The sequence below is a fragment of the Poromitra crassiceps genome, assembly GCF_964638095.1.
Source record: "Poromitra crassiceps genome assembly, chromosome: 4".
Lineage (NCBI taxonomy): Eukaryota > Metazoa > Chordata > Actinopteri > Beryciformes > Melamphaidae > Poromitra > Poromitra crassiceps.
In genome coordinates this window covers 9,485,957-9,505,219 of record NC_139626.1, presented here as the reverse complement: position 1 = coordinate 9,505,219, position 19,263 = coordinate 9,485,957, and the positions used below count along the sequence as shown (strand labels likewise).

General features: G+C 47.6%; 1 protein-coding gene and 1 pseudogene across 2 annotated transcripts in view; both read left to right on the top strand.

Moving 5' to 3' along the window:
* The window catches only part of pkd1b (polycystic kidney disease 1b), a gene marked incomplete at both ends in the record, with an annotated part of 37,726 nt that overhangs the window by 4,528 nt on the left and 13,935 nt on the right, over positions 1-19,263 (top strand). The window contains 10 exons of the mRNA XM_083635745.1: positions 755-4,428; positions 4,689-4,841; positions 5,819-5,959; positions 11,944-12,229; positions 12,592-12,694; positions 12,888-13,016; positions 13,329-13,479; positions 13,624-13,761; positions 18,122-18,269; positions 18,420-19,163. Of these exons, the coding sequence (XP_083491871.1) occupies positions 755-4,428; positions 4,689-4,841; positions 5,819-5,959; positions 11,944-12,229; positions 12,592-12,694; positions 12,888-13,016; positions 13,329-13,479; positions 13,624-13,761; positions 18,122-18,269; positions 18,420-19,163 (5,667 nt within the window). The remainder of the gene's footprint in view (positions 1-754; positions 4,429-4,688; positions 4,842-5,818; positions 5,960-11,943; positions 12,230-12,591; positions 12,695-12,887; positions 13,017-13,328; positions 13,480-13,623; positions 13,762-18,121; positions 18,270-18,419; positions 19,164-19,263) is intronic.
* Positions 7,216-10,770, top strand: LOC310774861 (ankyrin repeat and SOCS box protein 1 pseudogene; annotated as a pseudogene). Its single transcript has 2 exons — positions 7,216-8,007; positions 10,714-10,770. The product of its transcript is annotated as an ankyrin repeat and SOCS box protein 1 pseudogene (transcript).

Sequence of the window (19,263 nt, the reverse complement as noted above, 5' to 3'; positions counted from 1 at the left end):
TGCACACACAAGCACACACGCACGCGCACGCATGCACACACAAGCACACACGCACACACACACACACACACACACACACACACACACACGCACACGCACGCATGCACACACAAGCACACACGCACACACACACACACACACGCACGCATGCACACTAAAATGTATTGTCACACCAGACGCTAATCAAATGGTGACAGATTTTTGCTATAGATACAGTCAATGTCTCATCATAAAGGCTGGGGTAGCTGGCTGGGGGCGTGGTCAGGGTGGGGTAAATTCCCCCCTGTTCTCCCCATTCACCATAGTTAGCATTTAGCTGCTATCCCAGCCCAGGCGGTGATTCAACCACTGCAGTAAACGCACATCTGAACAGACGTCTATGTACCTGCTCTAGAATCCCCAATCCTGTAGTGTAGAGCCGCAGCACCGTCCTTTGCTCAGTCAGCACATAGAGATATATTGGGGGTTTTACCCCACTCGCGCACCAGCCCTAGTAACATTTTGTGAGCGTTCCCACACAGACCGACTGTATCTATGACTGGTAAACGTGTAATTTTACTCCCATCTTCTTAGGGAATCCAGTCTCATTTAAATCCCTTTGTTTGTCCATAACAGCCTCTGGATCAAATTGTAAAAGTCTCAATGCCAAAATGCAAAAGCGCCCTACATGAAGAAATACTAAACTAGAAATCATCTGAATTTATTCAATCAATCAATCAATCAATTCATGTTCCTGTGTGTTTGCTCCATGTAGACGACTGCACACTTCAAGTCCGAGTCTCCAACCGATACGACGACATTGAGACGTCGGCAAAGATCAAAGTCCGCCCTCTGTTACGTCACCTCCTCCTCTCCCCCTCACCTCCGGTGCTCCTCGTCACACAGACTCTCCTTCTGGAAGCCTCACCAGAGCCCTCGCCCTATGGCGTCTTCTACACATGGGACTTTGGCGATGGCTCCGAAGCCGCCCAGGGGACCCACGGCAAAGTCAGCCATGCTTTTGGATCTCCTGGGGCTTATAACGTCACGGTGTGTGCTAACAACACCCTGACTGCGTTGAGCGCCTGGCTCATGGTGCAGGTGATGGACAAAGTCACCGGATTCACTTTAAGCTACAACGGACCCAATGAACTGAGCTCTGTCACAGACATCAGAGCTAAAGTGGCCACTGGTACGAGTCTCACCTGGGACTTTGACTTGGGCGATGGGTCCGTGCAGAGAAACACCATGGACGATTCCGTCTCCCACGTCTATAAGTCTCCGGGAAATTATACAGTGGACGTAATTGTCTCTAACTCTGTCAGCCAAGCTCGTCGGTCTATCACTGTGGAGGTCTATAGGCTGGCTATTGGAGGCGTTTTGCCTACAGAGTGCGTTATGAGCGGAGGAGATACACAGTTTAGTGCTCAGGTGAATGGGAACATATCCACACTGAATTTCCATTGGAGGTTTGGAGATGGGTCACCTTTGACTGTGGTGAAGGCAACGCCTACAGCCACACACTTATTTTCAAACCAAGGGGTTTTTAAGGTGAATTTGGCTGTGTTTAGTTTGATTACATCTGTCTCCTATAATGCTAGTGTCTGTGTTGAAGCTCCCATAACTAGTATAGCTGTGGAACCATCACAGGGTGCCGTAGCAGTTGGAGAAGAGGTGTGTTTCAGTGCGTTAGTTGCCCCTGACCAGGCAACTGCTTACCAATTTATGTGGTTTAGTAGTGGTTCCTCTAGTCGACCTGCTCCCACAGCGAACGCTCAAAAGTGCTTTGTCTATAAAGAGGAAGCGGTTGAAGAAGTGTCGGTCATGGCAAGTAACAAAGTCAGCAACAGAACAGCCAAAACCAGTATTGCCGTTCAAAAACCCGTGAGCGAGCTGTCTGTCGTGCACAATAGTCAAAGCGACACAATGACGGTCAACACAATAACGTCATTTTGGGTCGACAGCTGCGCCGGCACCAATGTTTCGCTGCTGTGGAACTTTGGAGACGGTTCTCCTGCAGAACAGAACCGAAATGTGTCCCACGTCTTCAGCGCCGCCGGCCAATTCACAGTCACTGTCACAGCATTCAACGCAGTGAGCCAAAGGTCCGCGGCCCTCAAAGTGAACGTTTTGCTCCCCGTCTCAGACCTCTCACTTCATACCAACCAGCCCTACGCGGTAGTGGGCGAAGAGACCGTTATAACGGCAGTTAGCAGTGCTATCAGTAGCACCAACTACTACTGGACAGTGGACGGTATGACTACAGCCAAACAGGGAACTTATCAGTTTAGATTTGTGTTCTCTGAACCAGGAGTGTATCAAGTCAGAGTTATAGCCCAGAACTTGGTGAGTAGCAGGGAGGCGGCGGTTTTAATTGAGGCCTTTGAAAGGATACAGGGTCTTCAAATTGAATGCCAGAGTCTGACAAACAGGAAATACATACCGACCCGAGAGGAAGTGCTGTTTATTGCTTCATGCACCCAAGGCTCCAGTGTGACTTATCACTGGCTCGCTACACAGAGAGGAATAAACCGCCAAACGACTGGTGATAAAGTGCTTTTTAACCTGTTGGTTGAAACCCCTGGCAACATCTCTGTCCAGCTCACAGCCTCGAACAAGTTGGGGGAGACAACCAGCCTTGTCTCCATTGTGGCGGTAGAGCGGGTGACAGGCGCGAGCGTGACCCCACGCTCAAACACGGTGGCAGCGGGGACGTCTGTGAACATCTCTGTAACCGTGGTTACCGGCTCTGACCTCCACTATCTTTGGTATGTGAACTCCGACCTCTCGCCCCTGCAGACAGAGGTGCCCTTTCTTCTCCACACTTTTACGACTTTGGGCCGTCGCCTCGTCAAGGTTTCAGCACAGAATGTCCTCAGCCACAGTCATGTCAGCGCACAGTTTGTTGTCCAGGAGGAGGTTGGAGGGATCGACTTTCAAATAGACAGAAAGACACACCCGTTTTATGTCAACGCAAGTGCTGCACTTTCAATCTGCGGACTCGTCCGCAAGGGCAGTGATCTGCGCTGGGACTGGAAAGTGTCCGACACAAGTGGCAAGTCTGCTCTTTTTAAAACCACCAAGCAGAGTTTTAGCTACAGCTTTGCACGTGCAGGCATCTACGATGTGTGTTTGAATGTCTCCAATGGGATCAGTTGGCAGACGAGTTCACACACTGTCACTGTCCAGGATGCAGTCAAAGGCCTAACTCTGCACTTAAACGAGACTACAGTCTGCACTCACGACCCGGTTATTTTCACCCCAGCAATTTCCAAAGGAAGCGACGTAAGCTTTGTTATTGCATTTGGTAAAGAGGACTCAACTCGGGACTTTGTTGAGGGACAATTCGTGAAATCTAGCCTTCCAGCTGGGGCACATTTAGTGACAGTGAAAGCCTGGAACCAGGTCAGTAGTGCTGAGGTGACGTCCGCCCTTCTGGTCATTGAGCGCATTCAAGGTTTGCGACTGGTGAACTGTTGTTCCACTGCTCTAGAGGCTCTGAAAGAGGTCCAATTTAAGACAGACGTCCAAAGTGGATTTCCTGTCAGCTACACCTGGATATTTCGCTCGGATGGGACGGAGCCTTCACAAGCCGTAGGACAGGAGGTGACCTTCTCGCCACTTGGAAGTGGTTTGTTGTCTGTTAGTGTGGTCGCCAGCAATGGTGTCTGCTCCAAGACCCTACACGAGACTGCTACAGTTCAGTGGCCTGTTAAGGAGGCCACGCTTTTCTGTCAATCAGAGAGGATCTTCAGTGGATATACTGTAGCATTTTCTGCCAAAGTGAATGGTGGGAGTGACCTCAGGTACCACTGGGATTTTGGAGACTCCACTGACATGTTGGTCACAGACTTCAACACGGCCAATCATACTTATCATATTGCCAGAAGGTACAACGTTTCGATCAAAGTGTTCAACAAGGTCAGCCAAGTGTCCGCACACCTGCAAGCAGAGGTGAGAGAGCTCCAGTGCTCCGGCCCTCGGGCTTCCTTAGTCCAGGGACAGTCTACTATCCTCAGGTCTAGACCCAGCTACTTTGAAGCAACCGTGGACATCAACTGCTCTGCTTACAAGACCGCCTATCTGTGGGAGATATTCAGAAAGTCTGACTGTGAAGATGGCAATAAAGATGTCACTGGGAAGCCGGTAACCCTTAGTAGTAAGGTGGATGTAACGTCTCCATTACTCTCCCTCCCAAGGCAAACCCTGGAGGTGGGTCAGTATTGCCTGGTATTTGTTGTTTCACTGCAAGGAACTCCTCTCTTTGTCCAGCGAAAGACCAAGGTTACAGTGGTCCACTCCCCCCTAGTGGCCGTCATCAAGGGAGGCTCGCACAGACTGTGGCCCAGCCTCAGTGACCTCATGCTGGACGGCTCTCACTCTCAAGACCCCGATGTAGAAGCAGCAGTGGAGGATCAGCTGCAGTATCACTGGGACTCCATGATGGCGGTACAGGCCTTTTGTTTAGTATCAAGATAATACAGTATGCAATGTATTTCACATGAGAACTAAGGATATGTATTTATGGAAAAAAGAGGATGTGAATTCACAGATATATATATACAGATGTACAGAACATATCTACAGATATGTGCATACTAGCTGCTCAGTTTATAAATATTGTCATCTTATTATTATTTATTTAATACTACAGTTGTGTTACTGGAATAAGATCTGGTTTAGTAACACCTGTGTGTTTGTATTTGCAGAACTCCACAGAGTCTCCGTCTGTAAACCAGTCTATTGGGAGTAACAGCAGTAGAATGACCATACTCAGTGCTGAACTACACCCAGGCAGGGTCTACGTGTTCACTCTCACTGTGCACAAGCCAGGGAGGAGACCTGTCTCTACCACACAGTCTGTGAGTATAAGGCTTATAGTATATAAGCCATTATCTCATACATGGCTTATACATACAGTGGCATGCTTTGGTTTTCACACACTATTTTATTTGATCTGCAATCTACAGTATGTGTATCTGTTGTTGAATGCTTGTCTCTTGTAAATACATTGTCTCGGATACTTTGGCAATTATGGAAGAAATCAGAATGAGTACACACCAATTGAAATGCAGTTTAGTTGAACAAGGCAGACATTTTGACGTCACTGGCCTCCTCAGAGTGATTTCAGAGTTTGATGTATTCACAGTCGTGGCTGTGGTGGTCACACACACACACACACACACACACACACACACACACACACACACACACACCTGTCTCCTGTGTTTAGGTGTGGTGATCACACACACCTGTCTCCTGTGTTTAGGTGTGGTGATCACACACACACACACACACACACACACACACACACACACATACACACACACACACACACACACACACCTGTCTCCTGTGTTTAGGTGTGGTGATCACACACACACACACACACACACACACACACACACACACCTGTCTCCTGTGTTTAGGTGTGGTGGTCACACACACCTGTCTCCTGTGTTTAGGTGTGGTGGTCACACACACACACACACACACACACACACACACACACACACACACACACACACACACACACACACACACTTGTCTCCTGTGTTTAGGTGTGGTGATCACACACCTGTCTCCTATGTTTAGGTGTGGTGATCACACACACACACACACACACACACACACACACACACACACACACCTGTCTCCTGTGTTTAGGTGTGGTGGTCACACACACCTGTCTCCTGTGTTCAGGTGTGGTGGTCACACACACACACACACACACACACACACACACACACACACACACACACACACACACACACACACACCTGTCTCCTGTGTTTAGGTGTGGTGATCACACACACACACACCTGTCTCCTGTGTTTAGGTATCGGTGTGTGAAGCTCCAGTCGTTCCGGTGACTGTGGAATGTGTATCCTGTTCTGTCCTGTCCTCCCCCCACCATGTCAGTTACGCCACCCCCATCGTCCTCTCTGGACAGTGCGGACAGTGTGACGACCATGCACAGGTAATGACTCTGACACCAACTTCCATCTGATTCCATTTCATCGTGTGTGTGTGAGTAGAATTTTGGCCGGCCATGGTTGATTGCCCTAATTACCTAATGATGTGATGTCATCAGTCAGTGATGATGCCATTAGTGATGTCATCCTTGATGTCATAGAGCAGGGCGAGGCCGTGCAGTGGGCGAGCTGCAGGGCGGGCGAGGCCATGAGCCTGCGCAGCGGGTGAGCCTCGGAATCGAGCGCGCGAAATTGCTAGTAATTAAAAGGGAGCAAGTAGGCAATGCTTGTTTCAATTTGTGTGCAGGCCAAACGGCTATGCCGTTTTACGTGTGATCGGGCTGAAACTTTCAGGGGGTGTAAAGAGCACCTGTGCTGGTAACCTGATTTTTTAATTAGGTGATTGCCCTAATTACCTAATGATGTGATGTCATCAGTGATGTCATCCTTCCTGACTGAGGCTATTATTACAGATATTCTATTTACTATAGATGATTTACTGCAGGCTCCACCAATTCTAACAAATGGTAGCAGCAAGTCTCCCAAATGGTCACATGGTCACCTCTCTCCTGAAGTGTTGTGAGAGGACTGTGCCTGGTGACGCAGGGTTGGTGCTGACCTAGCAAGCTAAATTGAATTGGAGATTGTGAGTTCCCAACACAAAGTTGCCCCTTGTTAACTAAATTCAGTTGAAACTAAGATATTCCATAAAACATTTAGCCACAGATTTAGCTACTACACATCAACGAACTTCAGCTTTAGTTTTAGCTAATCGCTTCCTAACATGAGTTCCTGTTGCCAAATCACGTGAGAGTGTGTTGCTGAGACAGAGACAGGTCTTGAACAAGTTTAATTTTCTCCTGATTTGTCTGTCTGAAAAAAGCCATTTTAGTGTCAGAATATTCAGAAGATACAGTATGTGGCTTCAGAGAATGGGCAGAATATTTACTTTAATGAATATGGGGCCGAAGGGATCTGTCATATTCTGAGATAACGTTGACTTTTCCTGTTGACTCACAATAGACTCAGACCTGCCGAAAACCTCCTAAGTGGGCGTGTCTGTGGAAAGACATGGGCAAAACGCGCGTGCCAAAATTACAGGAACTGAGTTGAAGTTGGGTCATCTTGCTTGAAATCTCATCGTCTGCGATAATTATGTTCAGTGATGATGTCATCAGTGATGATGTCATCATAAAGCCCTCAGTTTGAGATGCAGCATACACACACATAGTTGGAGTGGCGCAGTGACAGACCTGAAGGAATGGCTGCTCGAGCAGGGCGTAACGACAGGCGGCTCCCCAACGCCATCTACGCAGGAGACCTGGACAAAGTCAGGAGCCTGCTGCAGCAAGTGCGCTTCAGGAGGCAGATCAATGAGAGGTTTGAGAGGTACTACAGCAGCAGGAGGAGCAGCCTTCTGGAGCTCGCAGCCAGGCAGGGTCACGCTGCCTGTGTGGCCTATCTGATCACCCAGGGAGCCCAGGTAGACCAAGCTGATGACCTACACCTCACACCTCTCTACTGGGCCGTGGACCACGGTCACCTGGACTGCGTCAGGATCCTCCTGGAAGCTGGGGCCAACCCCAACAGAAGAAGCTCGTACATACACACCATGGTCTACTGTGCTGCCCGGGATGGAAGGCTGGACATACTGCAGGAACTCATTAGGTTCTCTGCCGCTGTTGATATGGACAGCGGCCTCTCGCCCTTTCCTCTCTATGTCAGCGCCATCTACCACCACCTGGACTGCTTCCGCCTGCTGCTCCAGACTGGCGTTCTGAACCCTGACGTGGCTTCTTTCCTGCTCGATCATGTGCTGTTGTGGGGGTGCGACGCGGCCTTCGTCCAACTGCTACTGGACCACGGTGCTGACCCAGCCTTGGTGACCCGGGAGCAGGCAGAGCTGGAAGAGGAGGCGGATCCCCAGGCTCTCAGGGTCTTTCTGGAGGCCAAGAGATGTCCTCGCAGTCTGGCCCACGTGTGTCAGATCCGGATCCGCCAATCGCTGGGCACACATCGCCTGAACCAAGTCCACTCCCTACCACTAACACAAGTGATGAAGGACTTCGTGCTCCACCAAAACTGACTTGAAAGACTGTCAGTTTAGGTATTTTCATTTCCTAGATTTATCTCTTCAGTGAGTGTTTCAAACAAATACCATTAAATACCATCATTCCTTTTTTTATATAAAAAGTGAGCAAGTTGGCAATATCTGCAATAATGATGTCACTGACCAAAATCATCTTATGACATCACTGATGATGACATAGGCACTGATGATGCCATAGGCATTGTGACATCATCAGTGACAGTGATGTCATCAGTGATGTGAAGTTGAGCAATTGTGCGCTGCGCATGCCAATAGAGCAGGTGAGGCCACGCAGCAGCTGAGCCGATACGATAGATAGAGTACTTTATTAAACCCCTCGGGGAAATTCTTGTGTTACAGCAGAAGCCAATGTCAGTACATCTCAGTAAAAAACACACAAAAGAGAAAGCCAATGTCAAAATATGTCAGACATAGATACCATGTCAGAAACATGTCAAGAAAGCACAGCATTTAAGTTATCCTATCTACAATAACATTAAATAAAATAAGATAAGAAAAGAAATTGCACCTGTAATTAACAGCTGTAGCAAACACACATGTTCTATGTGGCCAAAATGGACATTGTGCAACATCATTATAATGATAAAGTGACATACAGCAACAGCAATGATGAAATGAGGGTTCACCAGCGTATCTATGGGAGGGGTGTGGAGGAGAGAGGGAGAGGGAGTGAAAGGAGGAGTCTGCTCTCCCTGCATGTATCTATGGGAGGAGGGGTGTGGAGGAGAGAGAGAGAGGGAGTGAAAGGAGGAGTCTGCTCTCCCTGCATGTATCTATGGGAGGGGTGTGGAGGAGAGAGGGAGAGGGAGAGAAAGGAGGAGTCTGCTCTCCCTGCATGTATCTATGGGAGGGGTGTGGAGGAGAGAGAGAGAGGGAGTGAAAGGAGGAGTCTGCTCTCCCTGCATGTATCTATGGGAGGGGTGTGGAGGAGAGAGGGAGAGGGAGTGAAAGGAGGAGTCTGCTCTCCCTGCATGTATCTATGTGAGGGGTGAGGAGGAGAGAGAGAGAGGGAGAGAAAGGAGGAGTCTGCTCTCCCTGCATGTATCTATGGGAGGGGTGTGGAGGAGAGAGGGAGAGGGAGTGAAAGGAGGAGTCTGCTCTCCCTGCATGTATCTATGGGAGGGGTGTGGAGGAGAGAGGGAGAGGGAGTGAAAGGAGGAGTCTGCTCTCCCTGCATGTATCTATGGGAGGGGTGTGGAGGAGAGAGGGAGAGGGAGTGAAAGGAGGAGTCTGCTCTCCCTGCATGTATCTATGGGAGGAGGGGTGTGGAGGAGAGAGGGAGAGGGAGTGAAAGGAGGAGTCTGCTCTCCCTGCATGTATCTATGAGAGGGGTGTGGAGGAGAGAGGGAGAGGGAGTGAAAGGAGGAGTCTGCTCTCCCTGCATGTATCTATGGGAGGGGTGTGGAGGAGAGAGGGAGAGGGAGTGAAAGGAGGAGTCTGCTCTCCCTGCATGTATCTATGGGAGGGGTGAGGAGGAGAGAGGGAGAGGGAGTGAAAGGAGGAGTCTGCTCTCCCTGCATGTATCTATGAGAGGGGTGTGGAGGAGAGAGGGAGAGGGAGAGAAAGGAGGAGTCTGTTCTCCCTGCATGTATCTATGGGAGGGGTGTGGAGGAGAGAGGGAGAGGGAGTGAAAGGAGGAGTCTGCTCTCCCTGCATGTATCTATGGGAGGGGTGTGGAGGAGAGAGGGAGAGGGAGTGAAAGGAGGAGTCTGCTCTCCCTGCATGTATCTATGGGAGGAGGGGTGTGGAGGAGAGAGGGAGAGGGAGTGAAAGGAGGAGTCTGCTCTCCCTGCATGTATCTATGGGAGGGGTGTGGAGGAGAGAGGGAGAGGGAGTGAAAGGAGGAGTCTGCTCTCCCTGCATGTATCTATGGGAGGGGTGTGGAGGAGAGAGGGAGAGGGAGTGAAAGGAGGAGTCTGCTCTCCCTGCATGTATCTATGGGAGGGGTGTGGAGGAGAGAGGGAGAGGGAGTGACAGGAGGAGTCTGCTCTCCCTGCATGTATCTATGAGAGGGGTGTGGAGGAGAGAGGGAGAGGGAGTGAAAGGAGGAGTCTGCTCTCCCTGCATGTATCTATGGGAGGGGTGTGGAGGAGAGAGGGAGAGGGAGTGACAGGAGGAGTCTGCTCTCCCTGCATGTATCTATGGGAGGGGTGTGGAGGAGAGAGGGAGTGAAAGGAGGAGTCTGCTCTCCCTGCATGCATGCAACTTATTATTATGCTAATTGCAGTGGGCACAAAAGACCTCCTGTAACACTCTTTAGTGCAGGAGAGCTGCCGGAGCCTCTGACTGAACACACTCTGTTGTCCAGTCAGTAGGTCGTGTAGGGGGTGTGTCACATTGTCCATTATTTTGAGCACTTTCTCCAGCATCCTCCTCTCCACCACCACCTCCAGGGGCTCCAGAGTAGTTCCCAGCACAGAGCCAGCTCTCTATCAGTTTGTTCAGTTTCTTGGAGTCTCTGGCTCTGATACTGCTGCCCCAACTGATGGCTGCGAAGAGGATGACACTTGCCACAACAGACTGGTAGAAGGTCTGCAACATCCTGCTGCACACATTGAAGGAACCGAGCTTCCTCAAGAAATAGAGTCTGCTCTGCCCCTTCTTGTGTACAGCCTCGGTGTTGCAGCTCCAGTCCACTCTCTTGTCCAGGTGGACGCCCAGGTATTTGTAGCTGTCCACCCTCACCACCTCCTCACCCCCGTATAAAAACAGGGTCCGGCTCAGTCCTGGTCCTACCAAAGTCCACCACCATCTCCATCTACCCTAGTTTCTTAAAAGCATGACACTGTACTTTAGGAGGATCACCGCACTCACGACTGGAAAATGCTATGGTGCCAGAAGACCGAAGAGTAGTATTAAAACAAAAGAAAGGTTCTGCACACTTAGATCCATGCAAGTATCTTTACTGAGTACCAAGCTTTCGGTCTACACGACCTTCATCAGGGCAAGCTTTCGGTCTACATGACCTTCATCAGGGAAAGCTTTCAGTATACACGACCTTCATCAGGGCAAGCTTTCGGTCTACATGACCTTCATCAGGGAAAGCTTTCAGTATACATGACCTTCATCAGGGAAAGCTTTCGGTCTACATGACCTTCATCAGGGAAAGCTTTTGGTCTACATGACCTTCATCAGGGCAAACTTTCGGTCTACATGACCTTCATCAGGGCAAACTTTTGGTCTACATGACCTTCATCAGGGAAAGCTTTTGGTCTACACGACCTTCATCAGGGCAAGCTTTCGGTCTACACGACCTTCATCAGGGCAAGGTTTCGGTCTACATGACCTTCATCAGGGCAAATCAAGTTATTTAAGTGCGTGTTAGGTTGTAATATCACAGCTGGGATGAAAGAACCAAAACACTAGTCTCCTGCTCCTTCTTCCCCTGTGTCTGCAGAGAACTGCTGTCATTATTTCATCATCTGCTTGATTTTGGTATATTTGCTCGCAGAGAAAATTCCACATAAATCAGGTTAACTTGCAGCCTGAGTGATGCTCAACCAAAGTAAATAACCTAAGTAAACAATGCAAGAATGAAAGCTCCTATACCATTATGGGGCGGCTTTAGCTCAGGAGGTAGAGCGGGTCGGCCAATGACGCAAGGGTTGGCGGTTCGATCCCCGCTCCCTCCCAGCTGCTGTCGTTGTGTCCTTGGGCAAGACACTTAACCCTCCTTGCTCCCGATGGTGTGTAGGCACCCTGCGTGGCAGCCTGCCGCCATCGGTGTATGAATGGGTGAATGTAGACTATCTACTGATTGTAAAGCCCTTTTGATAAAAGCGCTATATAAATGCAGGCCATTTACCATTTACCATACCAACAGACAATAGATGAAGAATTGTGTCCAGTATTATGAATGTAAGTACAATGTCTTCACAGTACAAATGGAGTGCAGAGGACCAGAGTAGCCTGACCCTTGACCTTGATGAGCTTGCCACCTCCACCGGGGGGCGCTCCCCTGACCTGGTGGTCCCATCAGGGGTCCTGCAGGATGGGCAGAGTTACACCTTCACCCTCAATGTGTCTCTGCCAGGCAGAGGGCAGTGGGGCAGCGCCAGCCTGACAATATTACCTAACCATCCTCCCTACGGAGGCCTGTGTGATCTGAGTGCAGAGTCAGACCTACTACGACTGCTGGAGACGGCGGTCACCTATAACTGCTCAGGTATGTCATAACACAATGGTATTGGTTGTGTTTGTCACATTAAACATATTAACTGAATACCGTGTTCTGTTCTCCCATGTGTGATTGTGTACTTCTCTGCTTGCATTGCTTGTGTTTTGTTGTAACAAGGTTTTAGGCTGTGCTCTTGGCCAGGTAGCTCTTGGAAAAGAGATGTTTAATCTCAATGAGACTTTATAAAGGATATTGATATTGATATTATCAGTGGAAATTTAACAGGCAGTTCTAGTAAACATCTCTACCCTCTAGTGGTCAGATAGAGTTAAAGTTGTGGTGCTGCATTTGACTATATTTGGCAAAAATCCTCTTCTCTCTTTGCCATGTCTTGCTGTGGCATTCTCCAGGTTGGGAAGATGACGACAGTGAGGTCTCTCAGCTGATTTATACCCTCCAAGTGGCCCCATGCCAGCCCATTGGTCCTGCCTGCCCCCGGCTCACTCTCTACAGGTGAATATTGGCATGCACTTACACCTGTTAGTATGTAAAGGAAGTGTGATCCTGGCCAGTAAGGCCTGAATGTTTAAAATGGCATTGAGAAGTCAGGTTTGAATTGGTTTCATGTCAAAATCATAATGCAACGCGTTGATCATTTAATGTTAGAGGGTTGGGAATGTTGTGTCGTCTTCCTTTCTCTCCCCAGGGGCACACGTTCAACATTTGACAGTCTGGTTCCCATGGGACGTCCTGGGCTAGAGAGGAACATGTCAGTTATCACAATTACTGTGCTGGTAGAAGATCATTTGGGGGCACAGGTCATTGCTCTCAACAGGCAAGTTATCTGGATTTGAAGCAGTTCGGGTCAAATACTCAAATCACATTTCTGTTCTTTTATACTTCTTCTTTTTTTGGTGAAAATGTTCATTTGAAAATCAATTGAGGCCACAGCAAGGTGTAAAAAAACACATTTGTCATGCTTTATTAACCCATTGATACCTGATGCAGCATTTGTGTGTGTATCCCTTTAAGACCGCGAACCGCGTCAGTCTTAAAGGGATACACACACAAATGAGGGATATACACGCGAATGCTGCATCAGGTATCAATGGGTTAAGCTAACAGTATTCCTTCCTCCGTTCTCCAGAACCTTGACAGTCGAACATCCTGCGAGCGACGAAGTTGCCAGTCAGTGGCTTAGGAACAAGAGCCAGTCTGAGCTGTGGGTTTTAGTCCAACATGGCAACTCTCAGGAGATCATCCCTTACTCTATTGCCCTCACTAGCCAACTCAACCAGGTAGTTTGTCAATAGCTCATATACCAATGCATGAAATCCCAGGATAACTGAAGATCCTGTACAAAACGGATATGCTGAATCTCAGAAGGTTTCCATTTGTTTGTATATTGCATTGATGAATGAGTGTCATCCACCTCTCCACAGATGAAGTCTGGACAAAGTGTGAGGGAGCTCATGGACAGGAGGGAGATCCGGGGAAATGTGACCCGAGCCCTCGCTTCTCTCCCCATCTCCTCCTTACAGGATGTAGATCAGATCAGCTCGGCACTGGCCCAGTCCACTGTGAGTATCTCCTCCTCACAGCATGTAGATCAGATCAGCTCGGCACTGGCCCGGTCCACTGTGAGTAGACACGGCTGCATTTCTCTTCTCATAATTCTTATTTCTTGATGTTAGATGATAGCCAATCTGGGCACCCAGAGTCAGTCTGACGACTAATATGACTCTGGGACAGACGGACGATATTTCGGGGTTTCCACTGTAGAGTGGATGTCCGCGTCAAGACTTGCGCTTCCGTGTGCCGCGGTTATTGTTTATAGTCGAATTGACGCGAGAATGGAGGTGGAGCTGATCGATTGTAGGTCCAGACGACATTAGGGGCTAATAATTATAACTAGAATGTCTACATTTCCTACCGAAAATGTAATTGTGCTTGCTGTCCTCGCCATGCACCGCCTGCCTTGCAAGGTCCCTGCCCATGCAATTAGGGGGACTAAAGCTTAATTTATACTTATTAGTGTTCATTTCGTCCACGAAAACTATGAGGAAAAATGTTAGTCGACTACCTTTTTCCCCAAGACTAAGACTAGACTAAAATGTTCAGACTTTTAGTTTTATTGACTAAGACAAGACTAAAATACTCAAACTTTTAGTCGACTAAAACTTGACTAAACAAAAAGAGGACGGGGTTGACTAAATATGATAAAAACTAACAAGGACATTTGACACAGGACTACGACAAAATGAAAAAATAGACGACAAAATTAACATTAATTATAGACTGTTCCCCCCCCCTCAATGCAGCAGTTCAGGTTCCTGTGCTGCAGCATCATAGATGTAGCTGACATGTAGCTGTCTTAAAAACATTTACAGTAGTTACAGCAGAACCCGCCCAGTCTTAGCTAAGGGTCTTATCTATATGTGTATGAGGCATTGTGTTCCCAAAATGTACAGCTACTTGCTTGTCTACATTCTATCCAGAGAAGTCTGAGTGCTTTCCGCACAGCCAGGCTCCCTCCATTCTCCCCTCAGCTACGGGCTGAGCAGGGACTGTAAATACGGTCCACTTGTCGTTGCTACCGCTGCATGCCGACACTGGCCCGGGTGGGCAGCATCACCATTACCTACTTTCCCTGGGAAAGAGTTGCCAACACTGCTTCGAATTACAATTACTAGTAGAAGCGCATCAGCAGATTCAACAGTTTTCATTGACTAAAACTAGACTAAAATGTGAACAGTTTTCGTTGACTAAAACTAGACTAAAATACTTATGGTTTTATTTGACTAAGCCGAGACTAAAATGCTCAAACTTTTAGTCGACTAAAACTTGACTAAATAAAAACAGGATGAGGTTGACTAAATATGATACAGAGTAACAAGGACATTTAACACGGGACTAAGACTAAGACTAAATAAAAAAATAGCCGACAAAATTAACACTAGTCCAATCGCGACCCCTTTAAAGGACTATATGTATTTCCCCCCCCCGAATCCAATGTCGCCATCCGTGAGTCTGTACGAGTTACGCTTGCAGAGATACGTCCGCCCAGCCTGCAGCACTACAGGAGAGAGATAGAGGACAGTGGGGGGTTGGGGGTTTCAAGTCACTGACCAAACACTCTATTTCAGTGATTTCTGTCAGAAAATAGAGCCATTTAACACTTATTTGAACACAAAAACATTGCTGAATGTAGCTTTAAGTAGTTATGGGTCGGCCTATGTGAGTAGATGCGGAACGTCCCAAGGAATCCAGGGAAAAAATAAGTTTGATTATAGACCCTACGGTTCAAAAGTTATGAACCAAACATAAAGAGGGCTGTTATAGCGCCACCATCTTGTCAATTGGTGCAATTCTTTCGTGGATAGTAAAATACCCCTCTGTGAACCTCCCTAACAAGTTTCGTAGCTGTACCTAGTATGGTTTCTGAGATAGTTAATTTAATGCCTTATTTGTGTCAACATCATTCTCTTTACCCAAGATGCAACACTCCTGCTCAGAGTTGCTCTTAAGCTCTATTTATCTGGTCAAATCTCACCGGATTCCTGTTTGCAGTACACTTTTTGCATGTGTTTTTTAACAGAGAAGAGTTGCAGCTGCTCAAAAGACAATATGTAAAATGTATGAGTGAGACCATGAGTGATATAGCACTTGTAATACAGGTATAGCCATGTCTGAAGTCTACATAATAGCGTGCGTGCGTCAAGTCAAGTGTCAAGTGTCATACAAGAAGGAAGGCTGGCCATAATGAGAATGAATCCGCACTTCCTGCCGCCCTTCAAAATAAAACCATTTAGAAGGGACAGGCACTGAATGCTGCTATAGCGCCCCCTAAAGGCTAAATGACAAAATACTTCTGATATAGGCTCAGAGTACATCCCTCCACACCTGTACCAAGTTTGGTTAGCATCGGACGATTTTTGTGAAATAGGCCCCACCCACAGAAGATTGGAAGTGGATTATATCGCAATGGTGTGTTTTTTTTTTAAACTTCCAAATCAGTGTTGTGCAGGACACTCCCAACATGATGTGTGCGTTGGTTTGGTGAAGATTGGACAAAATTTCAAGGAGAAATGGCAAAAAAACGGTTTTGGAAAAAATGCAAAATGGCCGAAAATCTAGTCAGACGGAAATGGGCGTGGCCGAGTTGAGTAGATGCGGGAGGACCCAAGGAATCCAGGGAAAAAAGAATTTTGATGATAAACCCTACGGTTCAAAAGTTATCGAGCAAAAGGTAAGGAGGGCTGTTATAGCGCCACCATATGGTCAATTGGTGAAATTTTTTCGGGGATAGTAAAAGACCCCTCAGTGCACCTCCCTACCAAGTTTCGTAGCTCTAGCTGTTATGGTTTCTGAATTACACCTAATTTACTGCAAGATTTTGCAAGATTTTTCCAAACCCCATGCAAGTCAATGGGGAAAAAAATGGCGCTTAATGGCGAATTGCGGCCAAACCGCTTTCACAAACCCTTAACAAAGTCATAGCACACCTGTCCTCAATAAGCCGGTCATTTTGAGGTCTGGCATGTCTATGTGGCGCAAAAATTGGGGGAGTTATTAGTCGTAGAAAAAGTGGATAGCAAGAAGAATAATAATAATAAGTATGTGGGATTTCAAGATTGTGCCTTGCTTGTCAGCAAGCACAATAATAAATAGCTGCATATGAGATGCTGGACTGTAAACAATGACGGATGCTCTACAGCGGAAACCTCCGAAATATTGTCCGTCTGTCCCAGAGTCATATTATTCGTCAGACTGATAGACTCAGACTCTGGGTTCTCAGATTGGATGATACCTGACATAAAAATGTACAGACAAAGGGGGAAGCAATGTCAGTACACCCATATACGAGGGATCGGCCGAGCAGCATTTTGGTAAACAAGCCGCGTCACTGGGTGCCGTGGCAACCAACCCTGTGAGTTTGAGCGTCTGACTCTAGCCGGCTGTTCGTGTTTATAATTTAAAAACTGCGACAGTTCACACAACTTTAACACGACATGCATATATTATACATTAAACTCTTGAGCTAATTCTGCTCTCACTCTGAATGTCAAAATATAAGCGATGTAATGTATACTTTTTGAGATATTAACGTTTGTTTGGCACAACTCATACTAAAAACTGCTGCGGGGGTTCCGCATTTCTGGGTGGCAAGTGATGTCACGCTGATTCGTCCTATTGTGACAATGAATGGAAGCCTTCAAGTGATATTACAAATGCTTAGGGGGAGACGACCATATGTAGAAGTAGGGCTGGGCAATATATCAATATTATATCGATATTGTGATATGAGACTAGATATAGTCTTAGATTGTGGATATGGTAATATTGTGATATGGCATAAGTGTTGTTTTAAAGGCTGGATTACTGTAAAGTGATGACATTTTCTGAACTTACCAGACTGTTTCTAGCTGTGCTCTTATTTTCCTTTATCCACATTACTAATGATTATTTATCAAAAATTTCATTGTGTAAATATTTTGTGAAATCACCAATAGCCATCCCTACACTATTGTGGCAATATCGAGGTATTTGGGCAAAAATATTGTGATATTTGGTGCTGTCCATATGTCCCAGCCCTACATGTCACATGTGGCTTTGACTTACAACTGAACATTTAGCCCACTGCATAGAAAATACCGAAATATATATTCTGTATCTTGCCATTCAGCCTAAAAATATACAGAGGTATGATTTTTGGTCCATATCACCCAGCCCTATGTGGAAGATCCGGGAATAGAAAGAAAGAAAAAGTTTTTCACCTGCTGCCTTTGTATCGAGGCCAATGCCAGGAAGAAACCTAACATCTAGGCTCTGGATACTTCTTCTCAAAAAACACCCCAGTCACCATAACAATTCAGAATTTCACAAGTTCACACATGTTCTCATGTGTTTGCATTTCTTCATTTCCCCTATTCTCTCCAGGCTGTTGCCAGTGAGTTGGTGGTATGTGACGGCTGTCAGGAGAAGGTCCTAGAAGCTGTGAAGAAGATGATCCATGTGATGGGGGAGCAGACACATGTTGGGGTTGCCTCAGTCGTTGACACAGGAAGGAACATCCTTAATGTCATAGGTGCTGCTGGCCGTCCTCCATCGCCCATATCAAATGGCATATGATACTGATTGTGAACCGACATCCCAACTGATTCATAGATTGTCCCTCAAAGATGTACACAAATTGAGTGTATATCATGTGAAGATCCTTCATTCTCTCTGTCTTCAGGTAGCACCTTGGCTGCTGTGTCCGAGTCCGTCAGTGCTTCCAGACATCACTCCGCCTACTCGAGCACTCTGCAGTCCGCTTCTACAACGGCTCTGTCGGCGCTGCTTCAGGCCGGGGCCCTCATGCGCTCTCTGATGCGTTCCCGTGTTCGCGGCGAGGGGCCCCTCTCCCTCTCCACCCCTCACATCAGCACCGTCGGCTTCCACGGAGACCCTCGCGACCTCCTGTGCACTGAGAACAACACCCGCCGATCTCTGTCGGAGACTCGCCGCCTGTGTCGCTTTCACATCCCGACCGCCCTCTCTGCCCAGCTGAAGAGTCAGAGCTCAGAGGTAGTGCAGATCCTGCTAGGTATGGATGGAGGATCGGGGGACAACCCTTTGAGGACTTCAGCCGACCCTCCTATCTCCACCGCTCTGGTTGCCATGGAGTTCACCACCCCTCAGGGTCAGCCTATACCCATTCGGGATCTGGACCCTGAGCAGGCCATACGGGTCACACTGCCCAACAAGCACCCCATGGGCCTGGGGTTAGTGGGACCAGGTAATGGGAGTGGAACTGGATACAGGCTGGGGTCTCAGCTTTGGAATGGGATGGTGGGTGAAGGTGAGAATGGGACAAGTCCATTAGGGCTAACTGTAACTCTCCCCACTGAAGGATGGTTGAACTTCACAGTCAAAGCTGTGGATGGTCTGGATGAAAAGGCAGGACTATACATCTCCTTCAACTTTAGCCTGGCACCAGGTACAGTCATTATTTAGTAGATCAATTTTATTATGGCACCAGAAGAATGACAATCCTATCTCTGTCATCCGGATCATAAATTCTTGCTCACCAATAATAT